The sequence below is a fragment of the Vipera berus genome (genome assembly GCF_964194415.1).
Source record: "Vipera berus genome assembly, chromosome: 1".
Taxonomy (NCBI): domain Eukaryota; kingdom Metazoa; phylum Chordata; class Lepidosauria; order Squamata; family Viperidae; genus Vipera; species Vipera berus.
The window spans coordinates 348258662-348282871 of NC_138202.1; the positions used below are offsets into that span (position 1 = coordinate 348258662).

General features: G+C 42.0%; 1 protein-coding gene across 1 annotated transcript in view; it reads left to right on the plus strand.

Moving 5' to 3' along the window:
• GALNT17 (polypeptide N-acetylgalactosaminyltransferase 17) overlaps window positions 1–24210 on the plus strand; it is a gene marked incomplete at its 5' end in the record, with an annotated part of 307617 nt that overhangs the window by 123849 nt on the left and 159558 nt on the right. The window contains one exon of the mRNA XM_081333857.1: window positions 19477–19643. Coding sequence (XP_081189983.1) covers window positions 19477–19643 — 167 coding nt within the window. The remainder of the gene's footprint in view (window positions 1–19476; window positions 19644–24210) is intronic.

Here is a 24210-nt window from a genome sequence, read left to right on the forward strand (position 1 = left end):
ACACCCCTACTCTAGAGAACAGGAAAACATGATGATATCTATGAAATAGCTTGTCTCCAACTTTTCTTGTCCATCCAGCATGCTCAGAAGAGTGGGTGTGCTTGAAGTCCCTTCCATCAAACCTTGCCATCCTGTGGGACCTAGGAAGCATGCCTTCTCTATTGTGCCCCCCTCCCTCTGGAACAATACTCCCCCAGAGATAAAGATGGTGCCCTTCTCCTAGGGTTCTGGAGAGCTTTAAAATACTGGCTTTGGTCCCAGGTCTGGGATTAATATTTATTATTAATTTTTCCATAGCCCCTGATGAATTTTGTTGTTGTTGTGCTATTTATTTTAGATTATTTTAGTCTGGACTATCTGTTTGATTTCATGTTTTTAGTCATTTTTGTGATTTCTATGCCACTCAGCATCCATGAATTAGACAGTAAATAAATTTTACTACTACTACTACCAGTAGTCCTTAAGACTGGTCACATAGTGATTGTGAGAAGTTACAATGGAACCTTTCCCCCCCCCCAAAGCAGTGGTGGGATTCAGCCGTTTGCACCATTTCGTCAGAACCGGTAGCTAATTTTTTGTTGCCCAGGCCCAGAATTGACTTTTAGAAGTGGCATCCACACAGAGAACTGGTTGTTCACATATCTGAATCCCGCCACTGCCCCAAAGGTGCTTGCGACCTGGTTCTAAAGTTCCAAAGGCTGGCCCTCGTGTGGACTTGTGACTGCATTTTGGACATTTGACAACACAACCGACCTGTTTATATGGCTGTTTGCAGCGTCCTGCAGTCACACGACCAATATTTACAATATTTTTCCTAAAAACCACATTTATTTCCCATTTTTGGCAAAAACACCCCATAGTGAACAGTAGAGTCACTTAATGACCATGGTTTTCACTTAATGATGGTAGATTCACCTAACAAATATGGTAATTCATTAAAGGGCTGCCACAAAAAAATCGTATTTACGGGAGTACCTTTTGCTGGCATTAACTTCCCATCATCCTGTGCGGTCCCACAGAGAGGGACTCCTCAGGGTGCCGTCGGTCAGGGAATGTCGACTGGCAGCCCCCAGGGGAAGAGCATTCTCTGTGGGCACGCTTGCCCTCTGGAATCAGCTCCTTGTTGAGCTCCGGATGGCTCCTGACCTTCGCTCCTTCCGCCACGATCTGAAGACTTGGCTATTTGAACTTGCCGGCCTGGACTGAGGGACTGGGATTTTAGATCTTAAATTTTAAAAATTTTAAATTTTAGAATGTGTTTTATTGTTTAGGGCTATTGGTTTAATTTCATTTTAATTTTTGTATATTATGTGTTGTTTATAGTGTTTAATTGCCCTGTACACCACCCCGAGTCCCTTGGGAGAGGGGCGGTATATAAATCCAAATAATAATATTATGATGTCAGTCCTGTGATGACTTGTTTTATGACCATCATGACTTATGACCATGTTGGCCAGGCTCCATTATGGTCATAAGTCAAGGACTACCTCTACTCTACTACTACTATTACTATGACTATCACTACTAATAATATAGCAGCTGTTTTCAAATATCTGAAGGGTGTCTATATATACAGTCAAGAAATGTCCATCCAGATTTAGTTCCTGTAAAAAGAAGCAAAGATGGGTCAAACTGAGTTCTTGGCCCAGCCATTTTATTTGTCATTCCCCGCCCCCCCCCCCACCCAGTTTGGGGAATGTAGACTTTGTGGAACAGTCAAAGGCCAAGTACAGAGCCTGCCCTCAAAAAGTTATGCTCTTCTGCTCCCGCTACTTTACTAGTCATAGGGAAATAAATTAATAATGCCCAACATAAACACTGAAATCCCCTTCGCTTTATGTGTGCTGGATCAAAGAGTTCTATAAACAGGTATTTTCAGAGAGGAATACATTTGCTCAGTCAGAGGGTTGCTTGCGTAGTGCTTCATAAATTAGACATAAACTGACTTCCTATTGATAAATCCCTTTGAAGGACTGCAGATGTAAAAAAGAGAGCAAAGCACAAAGGAAAAAAAGCATCTCAATCAAAGCTTGTTCTTTCAAAAGTTGGGGGGGAACAGAAGGGGGGGGGCAGAATTCATGCAGGTTGCAAGATCTCCTTTATCTCTGTCTCTGCTGCTGGTAATACGTTCTCCGAAGCACCGCGTAGTCACATGCAGCTCAATTAATTTTCTGCTTGATCTTAGCGTTTGTTACAAAGGGATCTAATCAAGCATTCTTCAGCTAATCCTCTGTAATCAGGGCAATAACTTACACTCTCAGTGTGAATTGGAAGTTTGAAAGAGGTCGTTTTCTACCGAGTGATAGGAACCAAAAGCTCGCTCTGTGTGTTTATGTGTTGCGGGAGTTTGGGCATTTACTCGTGCTAAGGCAAGCTTCTATGAGAGGCAGTGTTGCAAAATGGAAAATGTTTCTCTAGAAAAGTGCTCCACTATTTCTTTTTCTCACCCCTCACCCCCAATTTTCCTATAAAAAGTTTTTTTCCCCAATTGTTGAAAGCCAATTAATTACTAACATAATGGCTGAAATCTCCAGTTTTGGAAAATCTGTGGAGGGGCATTTTGCACTTTGCTTACTTAACTGGAGTTTTGACTGAAAACATTCCTTCGAACCGAAACAGCAATGGGAAGCAAAGCCACACTTTGCTTTGATTCATTGGAGAATAGTAGCTGCTTTAGTTGGCTCCCCACTGCAACAGAGCCTCTGCACATGTGTGGATGATGTTCCTGTTATTGAAGCAAAGAGGTTGATCGAGGTAGATGGCACGTTTGACATACGTACTGATAGAAGAGAATATTTAGAGTTCAGGACTGAACTGTGAGGTCCTTGATGCTCTTTGAGCTTGGTTGTTTTCTTGCAGATGTTTCATTACCAAACTAGGTAACATCATCAGATCTACGTATAGATCATGTGTTAGAAAGCTCATTAAAAGTATTTTTATTATTTTGCAATCTGCATAGAGGAATTTTATTGCTGAGTGAATGATGAGCTGAAATCTGTTAGGAGCCATCTGGAGTCTATTAACACTTCGGGCCAATTGTTTTTTTTTTTTTTTATGGGACCTGTCCAGGGTCCTGAAATCTCTCTCTCTCTCTCTCTCTCTCTCTCTCTCTCTCTCTCTCTCTCTCTCTCTCTCTCTCTCTCTCTCTCTCTCTCTCTCTCTCTCTCTCTCTCTCTCTCTCTCTCTCTCTCTCTCTCTCTCTTATCATAACCCAACCAAAGAGCAAGGCATGCCCTCCTCTCCTCCATCTCTAACCAAACTTTGGAAAAATGGAAGCAACTCATTAGGTCTTTCACTCATATAGCTTAGTATGCCGACTGTGGTGTCTTTGGTGCTCTCTGAGCTTAGTGGTTTTCTTGATCAGTGCCGGTAGGGAGTGGGATGTGCTCTCATTTTTATATACTAGTGACATGCCCAGTCAGTGTTGGTGGAAGTGACCTTGGTGGTTAGTCAAATCCCAGAAGTAAAGGTGTGTATTTTTATTATTGTCTATTAGGCTAGAAATTATATCTGCATTTGTGGGTTTTTTTTGCATCTGGTTTCGAAGTATGGGTCTTTTTGGTCTTGCTTCTAATGTGTTTTAACTTCAGCATTTTATGCTAGGCAAGACAGGGGATAAATAGATTATGAGTTGGAAAGGGGTGCCTACTCTAGGATGATAGAGATCATTGATTTCATTACAGCTCTTAATCTAATAACCAACGTTGGAACTTAGGAAGGTGGCTTCTGCCTAGTCAGATCTCTATAAAAGCTTGTAATTTTGATAAGTTAGCATCTTGTGGGAATCCAGGCTATTTTGTTAATTTAGGGTTTTTTTTGTTGTATTATATGGTATTATATGTTGTGTGAACACGGCACATATATTAAGGTACTTCTGAATTGCTCATCCTAATGGTAGGCTATCTATATTCTCAGGTTTCCATGCAAATTGCAAGTTCTGTTTCTCAGGCCTTTGATTCCCATTTAACCACAACTGTCATCAATCACTTCCAGTTCCACTATTTTAAAGTGAAAACTACAGAAAAACTATAAACCTAAACGATTGATTGCTCACTCCTAGTTTATGCTGCTAACCTATATTTGTATGAGAGTTCTAGATCAGGTCTCTGTTGGGCAATTCCAGGCAGAATTCTTTTCCTGGCTTATAATCTTTTGCTCTTCTGTTTAGAGGACAGAATAAGATCCCAGTCTTCATGTTTTTAATAAAAGGCTGGTTAAAGAGAACTACAAGAATTAAATGGGACACCTAGCTTTAAACTATTGACTTTGATAGGTATCTTGATGTTATTAGTTCTGACCCAAGGGTTTAAACTGGGTCTTTTCCAATGTTACATGAGATGTGGGGATTGAATCTAAGAACTATTAAATATTTGAGGGGTTGCCACAAACAAGGTGCTGGTGGTGGTGGGTGGGTTGTCAACTTATTCTTCAAAGGAATTGAAGGCAAGAGAGGAAGCAATGGATGGAAACTAATCAGGTAAAGAAGCAACCTAGAAGTAAGGAGAAATTTCCTGACAGAACAATTAATCAGTGGAACGACTTGCTTTCAGAAGTTGTGGATGCTCCATCACTGGAGGTTTTTAAGAAGAGACTGGACTGCCATTTGTCTGAAATGGTGTAGGGTTGCCTGCTTGAGCAGGTGATTGAATTAAAAGACCTCCAAGGTCCCTTCCAATTCTGTTACTCTGCTAAGGTTAGCACTGAAGGCATATGCTCTACCAGTAACCTAGAATATAGAATAGCATCCAGCTGTAAACCAGACATTCTGAACTGAACAAGAAAATGTTACGGTTGCACAATGAACCCCCACCCCACCCCTAAGTGGCACTTCAAGCCTTTCTAGGTATCCCAATATTCTGATCTTCCGAAGAGAAAGATTGCAGAGAAAGGTCTACATTACTAGAATTAGCAGTCCAAATGCAAAGCAAGCTCATCACCAAGCATGACAATGAAAATTTTATTACAATGAGGTTGGCATTATAAAGAGGGGAATGACTACAAGGCAGATATCTCTGTAGAGGGATGAATAATCAACATTATAGGGCACTTTCTGAGCTTCTCCCAAGCACCTTTGTTTTCTTTTGGTTTTGGTACCTTCAGATCAGTGTGGATTCCTGACAACTGCCTGCATAAGTCCCTGCAGTTTTCTTGGTAAGGTTTCAGAAGCAGTTTGGCCTTGCCTGCTTCTTCCTAGGGCTGAGTGAGATGGATGGGCCAAGATCATCCAGATGGCTTCGTGCCTAAAGCAGGACTCAGACTCACATTATGCCACTTTCTAACCTGATGCCTTAACCACTGCACCAAACTGGCTCTCTGACACCCTACAGGTAGTCCTTGACTTACAACTGTTCGTTCAGTGATCGTTCAAAGTTCCAAAGGCACTGAAAAGAGAATGGGCTTAATGGTAATACGTTTTTCACACTTACAACCCTTGCAGCATCCCCATGGTCACATGATCAAAATTCAGATAGTTGGGAACTGACTCATATTTACAACGGCTGCTGTGTCTCGGAGTCACGCGAGCACCTTTGGCGACTTTTTGACCAGCCATGTCAATGGGGAAGCCAGATTCAGTAAACAGTTGTGTTATTAACTCAACACCTGCAGTGATTCACTTAGCAGCTGTGGCAAGGAAAGTTGTAGAATGAGGCAAAACTCACTTAACAAATGTTTCATTTAGCCACAGAAATTTTGGGCTCAGTTGCGGTCGTACGTTGAGGAGTACCTGTATTAATTTTTTTAAAAAAGGGAACATCCCTCAGTGTTTCCTCTCTTTTCTAATTCGCTTTTGGTAGGGAAGTAGGGAGTTAAGACCAAAAAAAAAACACCTCTCTCTTCAAATGGCAAGTACTTAAGAATTCTCAGCTCAGGCATTTGTGCCCTTCATCCTCCTCAGTGTTACTGCCAGAGAACATTGCAAGAGGGAGGCATTAAAGAAATTTATTAACTTACTAAAGCAGAGCTGTCTCTGCTGCTGCAGTTGGGGTGAAACAGCCTGGCTCATTTTAGTGGAAGTGGAGGGGAGAGAAGCCTCAGCACATAACTGCTCTAGTGTCCTTCCATCAGCTTCAACCAGGGGTAGGCAACCTCGGCTCTTTTATGACTCCTGGACTTCAACTCCCAGAATTCCTGAGTCAGCTATGCTGAGGAGAAAGGAAGAGGTTTCCAAGCTGAGCCATGCTAACTCAGGAATTCTGGGAGTTGAAGTCCAGGAGTCATAAAAGAGCCGAGGTTGCCTACCCCTGGCTTAAACCATTTTGAAAAGAGACCCAATTCAGGCCTGCTGTGTATCTATCTCTGGGGCCAGAATAACAACAACAACAAAAAAAACAGAGTTGGAAGGGACCTCAACTCTGAGCTAAAGAGAGGTTTTGCAAACTTTCTTCTAAATGGTAGAAACTCCAGATCAACACAAATGAACCCACCAGTGTAAAATATTGGGCACCTTTCTCCATTTCTCATTAACAGAATAACACAGTTGGAGGGGTCCCTTGAGGTCTTCTAGTCTAACTGCCTGCTCAGGCAGGAAACCCTGTACCATTTCAGACAAATGGTTGTGCTGGCTCTTCTTAAAAATCTCCAGTGTTGGAGGACACACAACTTCTGGAGGCTGATTAATTAATCCACTGATTAATTGTTCTAACTGTCAGGAAATTTCTCCTTTGTTCTAGCTTGTTTCTCTCCTTGATTAGTTTCCATCCGTTGCTTCTTGTCCTGCCTTCGGGCGCTTTGGAGAATAGCTTGACTCCCTCTTCTTTGTGGCAGCCCCTGAGATATTGGAAGACTGCTATCATGTCCCCCCTCATCCTTCTCTTCATTAAACTAGAGATACCCAATTCCAGCAGCCGTTCCCTATATGTTTTTAGCCTCCAGTCCCCTGATCATCTTTGTTGCTCTTCAGAGGAAGACAAGCTGCTTTGATATTTAAGCCCACAACTTCTTCAAATGTGCCGAGTGTCAAGGAGAAACATTGATGGAACATTATTGTCGCTGAGATTTCAGCACAGTTATCATCATTCATTAGCCAAATATTGAAGTTGTCAGGTTACAAAGCAAAGCAGCTGAAAAATGTGTGGAGAAAATGAGATATTGTGTTATCTACATTATGTTTGGCTATTTATTAAGGAACATTCCTGATTTGAATTTTTTTTTGCTTATTTTTCTTCTTGTTTTTAAAGAAACCGGCTTTGTGTCTATATTTGCCGGGTTTATGTGTTATTCTGGTGAAGAATGAATTACAATTTGCAGTTCTGGTTATTCATAACTTCAGATTGTCAAACCTGTCTATATCCACTTTGGACCAATTTATCAGTCTGGGTTTCTGGAAATGCTCTCGCATTCCTTTGAGGTTTCAAAGTTAGGACATGCTTAGCTTTAACATTTTAATATGTCTTCCTTTCCTTGCTTTTTATAATAGAGTCCTGGAAAATCCTGCAGAGTCCTGGAAAATCCAACTCCTCACAATTATTATAACATTTTAGTTCATCTAGTAAAAACAATACCCCTAGATAATTCACTTTTATAGACTGTTTCTGTTTTCTGGTATGTGACCTGTTTTCCAGGCTGACTGCCCTCTAGAGTTCTTAATGACACTAGGGTGCCCCTGGCTAATGAAAAAATGCAATATTTTTTTTATGAACCCTCTCTCTCTCTCTCTGCCATATGTTTCAATATCCAAACCTTCATTCCTCCTTCTTCCCAGGTAAAGGGCTGTCAAAGATATAAAGATATCAAAGAGAGCTTCAGCTTTGTTGTTCCTGATATCTAAACAGGTCTCTTTTTTTCATTTTAAGAAGATTCTGTGGTTCCTATTGTCACTTAGGGCACTCTTCTGGACCTTAAGACATGGATCGCTTGTGGTCTGGATCACACGGCAGGTCTTCTGGAATCTCTTGAAGTGAGTTTTCAGAAGCGAAGCAACTTCATAACTTTGTTGCCAATGGACCTAAATTCTACTCTCTAACCCCAGTTAACCAGATCTGGTTGGATAGGGAGTTGGGAAGAGTCGCTTATTCAATTCATTAATCCCCGTAAAAAAATTAGACTAAACTGAACTAATTCAGATTAATTGTATTATGACAACTACTGGCCAGAAGGTTGATTATCCAAATTCTGATATAGATAAGATAAGATAGCTAGGTACTAGATAGACAGAGAGATAGACAGACAGACAGACAGACTCCTAGAGTCACTTTGTAATTTACGGCCTTTTAAAAAAATAATTCTATTGAAAATTTTCATTAAATAATAAAATATAACGCGAACTAAGAAACAAAAGGAGGAAAAAGGTACTAGAAAAGAAAATCAAAGGGAAAAAAACCGAAGAAAGCAACTACCAAGCCATTACAACAAATATAAACAATTTCACTACCCTATCTCTTTATTGCTTCTTAAGTAACAGATATTAAGTTCTTGATCCCTTAACTCATCTCTTAACTGTAGGGACGCGGTGGCTCGGTGGGTTAGGACGCTGAGCTTGTCGATCGGGAGGTCGGCAGTTTGGCGGGTCAAATCCCGAGTGCCGCGTAACAGAGCGAGCGCCTGTTACCCGTCCCAGCTTCTGCCAACCTAGCAGTTCGAAAGCACGTAAAAATGCAAGTAGAAAAATAGGGACCACTACGGTGGGAAGGTAACAGCGTTCCGTGCGCCTTTGGCGTCTAGTCATGCCGGCCACATGACCACGGAGACATCCTCGGACAAGCGCTGGCTCTTCGGGTTTGAAACGGAGATGAGCACCGGCCCCTAGAGTCGGAAACGACTAGCACGCATGTGCGGGGGAATCTTTACTTTTACCTTAACTGTAGGCAAATCCAGTCAGAAGTCCAAGTGTTAGCAAAAAGTTCAAACAGAGCCCTAAAATAATAACACCAATTAATAGATATAAAGCTCAGGATTCCACATCTCAACTCTTTAACTGTAAGCAAATCCACAATTAGAAGGCAATTAGAAAGTGATCCCACTATCCTAGCATGAACCAAAGACAAAAGGACATTTTCTCCTTTCAAGAGAACAAGCTGACAAATATCCCTTACTTTAAGTGGAAAGACAATTAGATACAAAGCCAATTTAAATGCTATCAGATTAGGATAGCTAAAGTAAACACTATGTTAACTGTAAGCAAATCCAGTATAATTTTTTTTTACCAGGCCAGATGTCAGCTAAGCCGAAAAGAACCACCCCAGATAACATGTCCCATTTTTACCCTAATCGCATAAATCACTTTTGTGTTCCTTCTTTCGATGTAAAACAATCTTGCTATTAATCTGTGCAAATGATTGCTGATCCTTGCTTCAATTTTTTTTCCTTCAAAACAGCCTCTTTTGTAAGTCCCACTAGTTTTGCCATTTCCAAATCTGATTTTATTTGTTTTAATAGTTTAAGATAATTATCTTCTTTTAATGTCGCACACCTTGCTGGTAAATATATCCCCAGTTATTTAACTTTCTTAACTATCTGGAGATCTGTTTTTCCTGACAGTTGATTTTTTTTTGTATCTATCTGTAAGATTTTTAGCTATCACTTTAGTCTTATCTCTGTTCATTTTCAATCCTGCAACTTCTCCAAATCCTTCAATCTTTGTCCATGGTTTAGGGCTTGTCTACAAGGGAACTTCTAAAACAGGGTTTTTCAACCTTTTCACCCATTGTACCACTTTTAGGATATGGCAACTTCCGAGTACCACCAGTTGCCTAGCAAGGTGTCAAAAACTTGATGACCCCCCCCAAAAAAGGAAAAAAGTGATGAAGTACAGGTAGTCCTCGACTTACAACAGTTTGCTTAGTGACTGTTTGAAGTTACAATGGCACTGAAAAAAGTGCCTCCCCCAAGCCACAGCCAAGCAAGACACCTGCCTGCCCGCCTCCTGTCCAAGGTTTTCATTGTTGTGACCATTTCTGTTGAGGATTGACAGTGGGGGGGAGTTTGGTTTTTATTCTCCCCATCTGCTGGGTGGTTGCAGCAGGTTTTGGTCACTTCACACGACCCTGGGACTCTGTGACCGTCATAAATAGGAATCAGTTGCCAAGCAGCTGAATGTAAATCACTAGACCCTGGAGATGCTGCAACATTCCAGCTGAATGGCGCTTCTTCTAGGCTCAGCAGAAGCACCGGGATCAGCGCCGAGCTCCAGGTGGAGCCTGGCACTGATCCTGGCACTTCCGCTGAGCCCTGACAACCCCGAAGAAGTGCTGATCAGCTAGAAAGCGGTGCTGATCCTGGTGCTTCCGCTGAGCCCTGACAGCCCTGCAGCTGCAGCCATCTCCCGCTCAGGCTTCTGCGGTCCTGCCATCACTTCAGCTCATTCCCTTACCCTGCTACCACTTTTCTAGGAAGGTCCCATACCACCTGCTAGTTGCCAATGTACCACAGGTGGTACCTGTACCACTGGTTGAAAAGCCCTGTTCTAAAGTAAATACCAGATCATCTGCAAATGCTTGTAATTTATATATTTTTTATCTTTTATCTCCATACCTTTCATTTCTGGGTCCTGTCTAACATTTCTATTTAGTACTTCCAGAGTTAAAATAAATAATAATGGACATAGTGGACACCCTTTCTTGTGCCTTTTCTAATATTAAAATTCTCTGTAAAATCTCCATTTACAATTATTTTAGCTGGTTGTCTATAGTAAATTGCTTTCATTATATTTATAAAATTTTCTCCAAAGTCCATATAGCTTAATTGTCCTACCATAAATTGCCAGTTCACATTATTTAAATCTTCATCCAATTTTTTTATGTCTAATGACAAATTCTTGTTTAAACATGTTGCTCTCTAATACACTTTTTCTGTAACAGCTTCTTCTGGGAAAACAGCTGATATTATTGATTCAAAGTCCCAGTGCAGTTCCTCAAAAATATCTTATAAATGCCTTTATAAATTGCTTGTCTTCTTATGTCTCCAGTATCAAAAAACTGTTTCTTTCCCACAAAAAGCATTTGTTCTTTACGATTAATTTCAAAAACTTTATATTCAAAATTATTTATTTCATTTATCAAATTTAAATACCGTCCATCTTATTTTCAGAGATATTCAATATCTCATCCGATATTTCAATGTTTTCTGAGCCCTTAATCTGTTTAAAGCTTTCTGTAGCCAGAACTTTGTCTTGCTTTTTGTTATTATTTTAAATTCTTAATTGTTTTGAAAATATACCTTCATTTTCTTACATCCAGGAATGTAGGCACCCACTCAGCCTACTCATTTTGCAAGTGTCTACCTTTTTTTACAGAAATTAATAGATGATTTATGAAAGTGATTAGCAAGAGAAGCATAACCTTAGTGTCTTTTGGAAGGCTCCATTTGTGGCTGTTGCAAGTGTGGCAAATTCCCTCATTTCCTAGTTCCCTCATCCTGATGGGCTCAAGGTTGACTTAGCTTTCCGAGGTCAGTAAAATAAGGACCCAGATTGTTGGGAGCAATATGCTGACATTGTAAACCACCCAGAGAGTGCTGTAAAGCACTATGGGTGGTATATATGTCTAAGTGCTGTTGCTACACAGAGCACAGCTTGGATATTCTTGCATCCTCTCTTTGTCCAGAGAGGGTCAAAGGATCTAATCTACTTCCCTGTTCCCTGTTCTTATCCACAAACATCAGCCCTACTTTTCACAAAGCTGTCTTCACCATTCTTCCTCAGAAGTCCTTTCTGGTTTGAGCTACTTTGATTAATTGATTGATAGCTCTTCTAACAGTTTGTGGCAATCTGCCCTTATGAAATATCTGAAGGGCAGGCCATTTATCTAAATAAGAGTAAATTTTGCAGTAGTGACTGCATCACCTTGCAATAACATGGGTGGCAAGCAAATTTAATAAATAAATAAAAATAAAATATTCATGCACATAATAACAGTATATGTATTGGTCCTATTGACCGATTCAAATAGCTCTGTTTGTGAGCTCACTAATTTTGGTACTAATTGGATTTCAGAACATGGGGAAATTGGGATGAATGTTGCTGCAAGGGCTAACTTAATAGATATAATTCCACTCCTCACACACACACACAGCTATCGGTATTGTAATATGTGCTTCTCAGAATGATGAAGAAAACACTGTGAACAGTCGACTGCAAGCTTCTGCGTTATTAGTGAAAAGACTCACCAGCTTTCTGATTCATAGGAAGGTAGTTAGAAAAAATTAAAGATCTTTTCATTTTTTTTCTTTACCCTCAAGTCAACCTTGACTTCTGGACAAGTCCACAAAGTTCTGTTAAAAGAAAAATCAGGTCCAGTTCCAAGCCTGGAAATAAAATGGAGGCTAAGATGCTGGAAATAAAATGGAGGCCGCTTAGGAAAGAAGGTTCTTGTTTATTGATAAGCAGAACCAGCAACAGCATGCAGTTCTGGGACAGCTGACAAAATGGAGTTGAGAGTAGGTGGGTTTTTATACCTTCTCATTAAGATGCTCCAAGGGGTTGTGCAATGTAGTGAGCCTTGTGTCAATGGTGATGGGTTGATCCCATTACGTCCTAAAGGTCACGTCCTGTCTTTAGAATTCAGGTGAGGGAATGTAAATTCTTAAACCCATCAGCTGTAGGGGCTGAAGGTGTTTTGTTTATGAATAGATTGGCCCAGTCTTTCTGAATATCCATTCAAAATCTTCTAAAGCAGGGGTGTCAAACTGCCCCCCCATAGGCCGGATGGGTCACGTGGAAGCCAAGCCCACCCCATTGCCGGCAATGGCAAAACTATCCCGATATGTTGTGCGATGTCACGTGACGTCATGTGTTTCACATGTCTGTCCTAAAGACTGTCCTTTTTGCTTGAGGCTTTTTTCTATAGCAGGATGACTGGGGATGCTTTCTGTCTTTTTTCCCCCCTCCATTTCTCTCTTTAGGGGAAATATTCTATCCTGCCTTTTTTAATATTCCCCAAAACATTTCATTCTTGGGGGGGTGGGGTGCTGACTTCCTACAGTTCTTTATGCAATATTCTTGAACATATTTTGTCACTGCCTTCTTAGAGAGAATGTGTGGTCATAGATGTCGTGCAGTTGGCTTTTAAGCCTAAAGGCAGGACTAAAATTCAAGTTTCCCTGCTCTTAATCTAGCACATAGCCACTGGTTCTCCCATCCTAATGTATATCAAGATAACCATAGTTGTAGATGGGAAATAGTTTCTTGGAATTCTTCTAACCCCATCCTGTTCATTGCATTAAATCTTGCTAATGAGTATCACAGTATCAAAAAAAAACACTTTCAACTTTAAGCAGATGTCAAATAGACTGACTGTGGCAGGTGGTCTCCTCCCCCTCCCCCTCCTCCTCCTCTTCCTCCTTTTTTATCAGGTCAGGGTGGTTATGCCTTGCCAGTTTCTGCATGAAACTGTAGCAAGTAGCATTCCAAAGTCTTCAGAGTTTGTATGTGTCACTGAATTTTAAAGTGGTAATGTTCTGTTTTACAAGATTGAGGGAGAAGAAAGGGTATTCAAGGCAGTGAGTTTCCAGCAAGACAGCTAAATAATCCAGCTGTAGGATCTAAGTCAAGTTCAGATGAATAGAACTGTATGAAAAGAAATCATGTGAATGGAGTGATCATGTTGTGGACAAGGCTCAAGTGATCCAGATGTTAAAAGCAAGGCCAGTGTTCCTTGGTACAAGACAGCAAGTCAGGTGATCATGAGCTTTGTGTTCAACAGTCAGCCTAAAGAGTCATGGGTGCTTTTATATTTCAAGCAATGCCCCCAATAAATTGGGAGTCAATAAATTCTCAAATGCCCCATATTTTCTTTCACGGAGTCCAGTTGCCTGATGTAATGGTATGTGGAAATGATTTTGGAAGACCAGACAAAGAGATACTGCCCTAGGCAATGGTCAGATAAGAGGGAGCATAGCCTATAGCTGTATAATGGGCAGAGCAAGAGATCCAAAAGGGTGCCTCCCTGAGAACAGTCTGTAAAGGAGATGGCAAAATAATTGTACTTTCAGACCTGCAAAGTTCTGTTACTGTAGCTTTACATGAAAATAGAATTAGCTTATATGGACATGTTTCCTCCTGGAATCGCATACACTGCCCAATTGGGTCTCTCCTGGGTGTCTTCCTACACCCACCATACAGTTGCAGACTGTTGTTGTTGTTGTTGTTAGCTGCAAAGTCATGTCCGACCTATCGCGACCCCATGGATAATGTTCCTCCAGGCCTTCCTGTCTTCTACCATCTTCTGGAGTCCATTTAAGCTCACACCTACTGCTTCAGTGACTCCATCCAGCCACCTCATTCTCTGTCGTCCCCTACTTCTCTTGCCCTCAACCTTTCCCAGCATTAGGCTCTTCTCCAGTGAGTCCTTCCTTCTCATTAGGTGGCCAAAGTATTTGAGTTTTAGCTTCAGGATCTGGCCTTCTAAAAAGCAGTCAGGGTTGATCTCCTCTAGGACTGACCAGTTTGATCGCCTTGCAGTCCAAGGGACTCGCAGGAGTCTTCTCCAGCACCCTAGTTCAAAGGCCTCAATTCTTTGGCGCTCGGCCTTTCTTATGGTCCAACTTTCACTGCCATACATTGCAACTGGGAAGGCCATAGCCTTGATTATATGCACTTTTGTTGACAGGGTGGTGTCTCTGCTTTTTAGTGTGCTGTCTAGGTTTGCCATGGCTTTCCTCCCCAGGAGCAAGCGTCTTTTAATTTCTTGACTACAGTCCCCATCTGCAGTGATCTTGGAGCCCAGGAAAATAAAATCTGTCACTACCTCCATTTCTTCCCCATCTATTTGCCAGGAATTGAGAGGGCCGGATGCCATGATCTTAGTTTTCTTAATGTTAAGTTTCAACCCAACTTTTGCATTCTCCTTCTTCACTCGTTGGCTACATTCTTTCTTATCTGACCATAGTTTAGTGTGATTTTTTTGCCCCATCTCCCAAGATTATACCCACACACTGTACCATTACACTTCACCAAAGCTCCTGTGATACTTCTTTCATTGTATCTCCACCTTACATGTAGTCTTTCAGCTTTTGAACGTGGTGCAATAGGTGCCCCAAGCTTGCAGCCATTTTCCCCTTACCCTTTCCTTTAACCAAAATAGAGATAACTTGTGGGAAACTGAGCCATAGTGACATAGTGGTTAGAATGCAATACAGCAGGCTAACTCTACCCACAGCCTGGAGTTTGATCCTGACTGGCTCAAGGTTGACTCAGCCTTCCATCCTTCTGAGGTCTGTAAAATGAGGACCCAGATTGTTGGGGGCAAGATGATGACTCTATAAAGCACTCAGAGAGGGCTGTAAAGCACTATGAAACAGTATATAAGTCCAAGTTGTATTGCTATTTGGTGTTTCTCTCTCTCTCTCTCTCTCTCTCTCTCTCTCTCTCTCTCTCTCTCTCTCTCTCTCTCTCTCTCTCTCTCTCTCTCTCTCTCTCCCTCCCTCCCTCCCTCCCTCCCTCTCTCCCTCCCTCCCTCCCTCCCTCTCCCTCCCTCCTTCCCTCTCCCTCCCTCCTTCCCTCTCCCTCCCTCCTTCCCTCTCCCTCTCCCTCTCCCTCTCCCTCTCCCTCTCCCTCTCCCTCTCCCTCTCCCTCTCCCTCTCCCTCTCCCTCTCTCTCTCTCTCTGTGCATGCATGTGTTTAATGAGTACAATGTCTCTGCAAACTTAAAGCAATCTTTCACTCCTGATGTCAGCCTCTGAAGTTTGTCCAGATCAGCAAACAGAGTTCTCAAGAAAATGAGAACTGTATTTCATTGAGATTGTCTATAACAGAAGCTTGCAAGCCTGATTGTGTTTTTCCATGCCTCCCTCTCATATCCCAGGGAATCAGGGAAGAGCTAGTACTGTTATTTTCCCTTCTCCCTCAGCTCAGAACGTGGTTCTGCAGATTTTGTTTTCATTTTTGACCTGGTTTCTAAATAGGTTCTCCAAGGTCATCTTCCCAGTTCCCAAGACCAGGCCATTCTAAATTTATTCCCAGTGTGAAGTCCGTTGGACACCATAAATGGTCTAGAAATAGTGGATTACTCACTCCTGCTTTAGAATGTCTGTATAGATAAATTCCTTGGCTCTGCTTATTTCTATTCCTGATTCCTCTAAGTAGACAGGGATGATGGAATAGACATAACTTTATCTGCATTTGGATCTAAGAACGTCTTTGGTGATTGCAATCTAACAAGCTCATCTTGGCTTGCAGTTCAGAAAAATAAATAAAATATCATTTGGCTGGATAGCTTTCTTTGTTTCTTGCCACTAAAGTGCAAAAGAAGGATGCTTGAAGAATAACATATAATGTGAATTCCAGTGTGAATTGTCCTGATCTGTTCTTCATGGATTAATGTGCAGAAGGAAACTTAGTTCTCCATTGAGCTTTCCACGCTTGAATATTTTGATGCCACTCTTGGTTGAAACAGAGCAATGAAATGCATTTTAAAAGCGCATATCTTAAAAGGAAAATGCTTTGTAGAATTCCATTCAGAGTGGGGGTTATTTTCCCCTGATGGAGATTATTATGGAAATAGAGTAGACTTCAGAGAATTCAGTGCAGGGGTAAGCAATGGGATTTTTGCTATTGCTATTTTAAAAAAGAAGGCACTAATGGTCGCAAATGAACTGCTTTTGAAAGGGGACCAGACAAATTCAAGGCGGACAGGATCTCAGAACTGCTTGATACCTGTTTATTGCTTACAAATAACAGCTCCTTGACTTATGACTACAATTAGCTCAAAATTTCTGTTGCTAAACAAGACATTTGTTAGGGGAGTTTTACCTCATTTCATGATTTTTTGGGGCCACGGTTGCTAAGTAAAAACCTGGATTGATTAAGTTAGTAACACAGTTGTTAACTGAATCTGGCTTTCCTGTTGACTTTGTCAGAAGGTTGTAAAGGGTGATCTCACATGACCCCAGGACACTGCCACCATCATAAATATGAGTCAGTTGCCAAGCATCTGAATTTTGATCACGTGAACACAGAAATGTCGCAAGGGTCATAAGTGTAAAAAAAAAAGGTCGTAAGTCACTTTTTTCCCTACCATTGTAACTTTGAATGGTCACTAAGTAAACTCTTGTAAGCCAAGGATGGCCTATAAAAGTAACATACATCAACATGTCACATTTTGGTCACCATGATATAAAAAAAATGTTGAGAATCTAGAAAGAGTACACAGAAGAGCAACAAAGATGATTAGGGGACTGGAGACTAAAACGTATAAGGAATGGTTGCTGGAATTGGGTAGGTCTACTTTAATTAAGAGTAGGGTGAGGGGTGACATGATAGCAGTGCTCCAATATCTCAGGGGCTGCCACAAAGAAGAGGGAGTCAAGCTATTCTCCAAAGCACCTGAAGGCAGGACAAGAATCAATGAATGGAAACTAATCAAGGAGAGAAGCAACCTAGAACTAAGGAGAAATTTCCTGACAGTTAGAGCAATTAATCAGTGGAACAACCTGCCTCCAGAAGCTGTGAATGCTCCAACACTGGAAGTTTTTAAGAAGAGACTGGACAGCCATTTTTCTGAAATGGTATAGGGTTTCCTGCCTGAGCAGGGGGTTGGATTAGATGACCTCCAAGGTCCCTTCCAACTTGATGATGATGATGATGATGATGATGATGATGATGATGATGATGATGATGATGTACTAATTGTTTGGGAGAAACAATCAAAGAGGGCAAACGTCCCTCCCATTTTATTTATTTATTGACATATATTTTTATTTGTCAATCAAAAATGACAAATTTGAACAGCCAAGAAAATAAGAAAATCCAAATGTGACAGGCATGATAGGCCTGCCAGTGGACATAAGCACACACACACACCCCTTAGAGACCATTTGTTTAACTGTCTTATTGGGAACTCACTGCCTTGAGAGGTTTTGCAATGAGTTTTCAGAATGCATTGTTTTGGCCACTATGATCTGATCCAGGAGAACTAATATAAGAAATGACAAGTCCTGCTGATAGCCTACTCTGTTTACTTTGAACCAAAACTGAGCACAGCCCATGTATGTGCCTTGAATCCTAAGAATACAGGAAATAACCCTTCTGAGTTGGCTCTCAGTCAATCTGCTTCTGCTTTTGAGGTTTACAGTAGTGAACTGATTCTACTTGGAAGCTCACAAGCCTGAACTGCCTGGCTCACTTCTCAGAAGCCATTATTTAAGGAAGGGTTTCCCATTCTAATATGCAAATTTCCTGGCATGTGGACTTCAGTTCCCAGAATTCCACAGCCAGCATAGCTATTGCTGAGAATTCTGGGACTTGAAGTCTAGTCACCTTCATTTTATTTGCATGATAAATAAAATTTATCAAGATGGGTTGAGGCCTTTCTGTAGAAGATTGAATTCTGCAGTAAATATCATCCTATTTTTCCCCACAAGTTGGGTTGGCTAAGAAAGGATGACTGGCCAAAAGTCATCAGCCAGTTTCCTTGCCTAAGGCGGGATTAGAACTCACAGTCTCCTGGTGATTGACCCAATTACCCAGCAAGTTTTTTATGCCTAAATTGGGACTAGAACTCAGAGCTTCCTAGTATCTAGCCTGGTACTGACCAAACTGGCTCTTTTTCCCTCTAAATTATCTTTCTGAAGGTACATCGGCCAGAATGCTAGTGTGGTCTCATTACCGATATGTGTGTGACAGTATAATTATAGTGATAGTTCTATCTCCCCTTCTGTTCCGGATTATCCCAAACATAGAATTTACTTTGTCTTCTGCAGCTGTATACTGGACTGTGTTCTTTGAAGAACAAATCTTTTTTATGTAACAACAAATCAGTCTGATCAGTAAAACCCAAAATTAAAGTATCCTTTTTTTCCCCACCTCAAGCACGAAGTCCAGAAACAGTTTCCAAGTAGAAACAAGTACTTATATTATTTTCTTTTATCAGAACAATCAATTTAGCCATCTCTGCTAACTCCATCAACTTTTGTAGCCATTCGTCTTTTTTTGGTAATTACTTCATATTTCTAAATCTAAAGATGTATATTTCAGGCCCGGGATTATTAATACTTTTGTTATTTGCGCATTATCAAATAGTTCTGACTGAATTTGACACTTTGGTAACTGCAATTCTTCCTAAGGGTCTGGGATACCTAAAAATCCATATATAATATGCTATAGGTTGAATTGGAGTACAGGTAGTCCTCGATTTATGACAATTGAGCCCAAAATTTCTGTTGCTAAGCAAGACATTTGTTGAGTGCGCTTTGCCCCATTCTACGACCTGGCTGAGGAATTCTGGGAGTTGAACTCCACAAGTCATAAAAGGGCCAAATTTGAAGACCGACCCCTGCTGTAAATCAAGGATTACTTGTGTTCCAAATCAATCTCTCCCTCCCCTCCGCCTCCTCTTCTCCCTCCCTCTCTCTCCCCCTTCCCCTCCTCTTTTTCTCCTTCCCCTCCTCCTTCTCCTCTTCCTCTCCTCCTCCCTCTTTCTCCTTCTCCTTTTCCTTCTCCTCTTCCTTGTCAGGTGGGGCAGGCATGGTTATCATGGGTTATACTTCTTTGTTTTCATAATTTTTTAAGTTTTCAGCTAATATTTTTCCTCTCTGTCTCCCCAGGTGTAAAGAGCTTAAATATGCAAAGGATCTCCCACAGATTTCTATTATCTTTATCTTTGTCAATGAGGCACTTTCAGTCATTCTGCGATCAGTTCACAGCGCTGTAAATCACACTCCGGCTCACCTCTTGAAAGAGATCATCCTTGTAGATGACAACAGCGATGAAGGTAGGAAGCTCAATTTTTAGAGCAGGTGAAGACAAACCAGACAGAATACTTACAAAATAGTCAATATTTATTCATTTGAACAATATCTTTAGCTTGCTGGAGTCCTACAGTCAAATCTTCTGTGTTAAATACTCACAGTCAACCAATACCAAAAGCATGGTGGAATTGCACTAATTTTACTTGTTCATGGAATGTAAGGTGGTGTTGTGATTCAGGGTCAGCCTGTGGGTTCGGCAGTTGGGTCGGACGACTCAGAGGAGGAGGAGGGGGGTGTTGAAGACCTTGCTGAGGGGGTTGAAGATCTTGCTGATGAGAGCCCTCAGCCAGGCCCCTCCCACTTGGTCACCACGGAGACCCAGCTGTGTGAGCCTGACAGCGTGGATGAAGATGACCCACAGCTGGCCCTGTTCAAGGATGCCCGATGCAGGAGGCAGTCAATTAGGAGTAAACAGAGGAAGGCAATGGGGCTTCTCGGAAAGAGGCAGAGAGAAGCCACGCCCTGAACTCTATATAAGGGGAATGTGTGGGGAGGGCTGGTTTGCTGAAGGCAACCGCTTGGATAGTTCGTGTTTCTTAAAGCTCCTGTTTCTTGGTTTGTGTCTTGTTTGTTTTTGTAGCTATAAATTTGGCAGGCGTAATTCCAGCCTCTTGCCGTTTGTATAGGGGTTGTCCCTGCCTTTTCTGCAGGGCCGGTAGCAGGCTGGTACAGAACAGGTGGGTTCTGAGCGCTTATCTCTCTGCAGGAAATGTTTTTCATGATTTGAGTGAGCCACCAAAGACAAAGCAATAACAACAGATAACAGAATAACAGAGTTGGAAGGGACCTTGGAGGTCTTCTAGTCCAACCCCCTGCTCAAGCAGGAAACCCTGTGGTGGCGAACCTATGGCACACATGCCAGAGGTGGCACTCAGACCCCTCTCTGTGGGCATGCGCACCATTGCCCCAGCCCCACCTCCTCCATGGCCTCCTCCTCACCAACAGCCCCCCCAGAGGAGAGACACCCCTGAGCAACCCCTGTTGCGGAGCAGTGCAGCCAAGGACAAGGCAGCCAGGCAGCAGGGAAATGATCCTGCCCTCATGCCCCATCATGCGCAGTTGATGCTGCGGGGTGCAGATGGAAAGCGTGGCTGCCATAGCGCTGCTGGGCCGCCTGGGTGATCTGCGGCAGGCCGTAGAGGTGGTGGGTGGCCCTGCGGGCGAGGGCAGAGCAGGGACGGAGTGGGCAGGGGGTGGAGCGGCTGGGGTGGTGGGGAGGGGAGGGGCCGGTTTTTGGGCACTCAATCTCTAAAAGGTTCGCCATCACTACCCTACACCATTCCAGACAAGTGGTTGTCCAATCTCTTCTTGAAAGACTCGAGTGATAGAGCACCCACAACATCTGAAGGGAAGCCATTCCATTCGTTGACTGCTCTCACCTTTAGGAATTTTCTCCTTAGGTTTAGGTTGTTTCTCTCCTTGGTCATATCCATCTATTGTTTCTAGTCTTACCTTTTGGTGCTTTGGCAAATAGTTTGACTTTCTTGTCTTTGTAGGAGCCCCAAAATATTGGAATACTGCTGTCTTGTCTCCCCTAGTCCTTCTTTTCATTAGACTAGACATATCCATATTCCTGTATATGTCTAGGATATATCCACATTCGTCATATGCTTTAGCCTCCACCCCCTTAATCATCCTTGTTGCTCTAATCGGCACTCTTTCCAGAGTCTAAAAGTCTTTATATATATATATATATATTGTGGTGACCAGAACTGGATGAAGTATGCCAAGTGTGGACTTACTTGGAATAGATAAGTGTTTATGCCTCACCTGGTTTTAGAACAGAATAGAGCTAGAAGGGATCTTGGAGGTCTTCAAGTCCAGCCTCCTGCTCAAGCAGCAGAACCGTTCTATACCATCTCAGGTGATTGTCTAGCCTCTTCTTTAAAATCTCTAGTGATGGAGCGGCCACGATTTCTGGAGGCAAGCTGTTCCACTGGTTGATTGTCCTCACTGTCAGGAAGTTTCTCCTTAATTCCAGGTTGCTTCTCTCTTTGATCAGCTTCCAACCATTGTTTCTCGCCCTTCCCTCTGGTGCTCTGGTGAACAACCTGGCCCCCTCTGCCTTGAAGCAGCCCCTCAGATACTGGAATACTGCTATCGTGTCTCCCCTATTTCTTCTTTTCTTTAGACTAGCCAGACCCAAGTCCTGCAGCTGTTCTCCATATGTTTTGGTCTCCAAGCCTTTGATCATCTTAGTTGCTCTTCTATGAATTTTTTCCAAACTTTCCACATCTTTTTTGTAACATGGTAGCTAAAATTGGCTGCAGTATTTGACGTGTGGTCTTATTAGGGCTTTATAAAGCGGTACTAATACTTAGTTTTCTCGTTCCTGTTGTATTCTTATCTATTTATTGATTAAAGTTTTATGCCACCCATCTCCCCTCTAAGGCAACTCTTTTCAGCTTCCTGCTACTCTAGAGGAGAGTTTCCAATCACTTGACTTTAATGCACAGGTGTCAAACTCAATTGTGTCACTTGATGTATCCTGACATATCGTGACATTTTTTTTCCCTTTGTGGAGCTGGGATGGACATGGCCTCCATGTGACGCATCCGCCCACGGGCTTCCAGTTTGACACTCCTGCTTTAAAGCTTGGAAAAATTTGAATGAAAAACGCTCAATTGTGGGTAAGGTAGCAGTCGAATCAGTCCTATTTGGTAGGTAGCTGCTATATTTCATTTGCTCTGGTCTCTGCAATTGTAGATGTTCTCCTTGTTGTTGTTTTTTTGAGGAAGGCAAATTATGTTCTAGAAGCCACTGACGTCTGCAGCCCAGTGGTGTGTGCTGGAGTCAGCTGGTATGAGTTGATTGTTAAATTTTGGGAAATTTTTGAGCAGTCAAAAGCAGAGTTGAGCTGCAAATGCAAATTACATGATGAGTTGTTTAGCAGCTAGCACTGCGGTGGAAAACAGAGAGGGCAAAACTGTTAAATATTTATCAGCACACCTGTGCTTCAGCCTATCCTACATACCTGCTCTGTCAAACATTATAGGGATTGTCTTATATCAGTAGGAAACCAGTAACAGCTTAAATAGAGTTAAAGGTTGAGCAGTGATCTGGTTAAGATGACTTCTGATGACCTCGTAGAAACACCTGGGTCATTTTATTGGCAGCTATGGAAGATATTTGTTCTCAGGCAATGACACCCCCTATCTCCTGTTTACAACACAGTCCTTCCAGCCATTCCAAGAAGGCTCCACACCCATTTGCACTATTTAGGTGACCCTGAGGGCACAGATAAACCTCTAAGTGGTCTCAACAACTCTCAGGAAGAGTGCTAATGACTAGATGACTGCAAGGAATATAAATCCTTCCATCCTCCATTATTCAGTCAGAACTGAAGAAGCTTCTTGGATGAGAAATGAAATATCTTCAAGGAAAAACAAAGTCCTGTTTCCTTTTGAAAAAGCACCTTTGGGACAACCATGACCTGCTTGACTGAGAATCTCCATAAGACAGTGCCTTCTTAGAATTTTTCTTCTTAAACCTTCCTGTCTGGTTTACAACTCTGAGATTTGTTGATAGACTTCCATCCCAATGGAGGTCAGGTTTGATCTTGCTTAGCATTTTGAAGTTCTGCCAAGTATTAAGCCTCACTCTCTTTGACATATCTCAAAGGTACACACCTAATTCTGTCAAAATTAGATCTTTTAAAGTGTAAAAATACATCATATTCAGCCAATTTGATTTAGAAGGTTTGGGCTTTGCTTGTCAATCTTTTCTTTCCATTTGAGAATGTGGTATGCATATCCCTAGATAGGATGCAAACAAAACTTGCCCCAAACAGACTTGATATGTACTCTGAAGAACAGACATACAGAGCAGAAGCAATAGCTTCAGTCTTTTATACTTGACATTTGCTCAGTCTGACCTCAAGACATCTAATGGCTGTTGGTTCTACTTTTTCTTGCAGTCCAGGTCTGTTTTGCTGCTTATGTCAGAAGCGGATGGCTCTTGCAAGCACATTTATTAACCAAAGTTGGGGGTTGTTGGGGAGAGGAAAGGGAAAGAGGAAGGCGGAAGACATGGCATAGTTTATGAAATGAGACAGTGGGAGATTAAATGAGCCCACAGTACTTATGAAAAGAGAAAAGGCGAAGACTATTTCTAAAGGGATGAGTTGGGCCAAGGAGACATTTTCCTCATTTATTGTTTAAACCAGGCCAGTACTAATCTTAAAATCACTGTTCCCAATCCAGTAATCCAGGGGTGGACGTCTTTGTGAGCATCCTGGCTGCACTTAATTGTTTGGAGGAAGAACAGAATTGATTAGGCTAAGCAGACAAGACTCTGTTTCAGGCAGTGCTGGGCTTCAGGGTTAGTGACCATGGTTTCAACCAGGGGTCTCCAAATTTGGCAACTTTAAGACTTGTGGACTTCAACTTCCAGAAATCCTCAGCCAGCCGTGTTGCCAAGATGGAGAGCCCTGGTTTAGACAACAGATTTCTTGACTTTTTTATATCATCTTTGGCAGGCATCTTCAGATTCAGTCACAGTCTAAAGATGCCAGTCACAGTTACCAGCAAA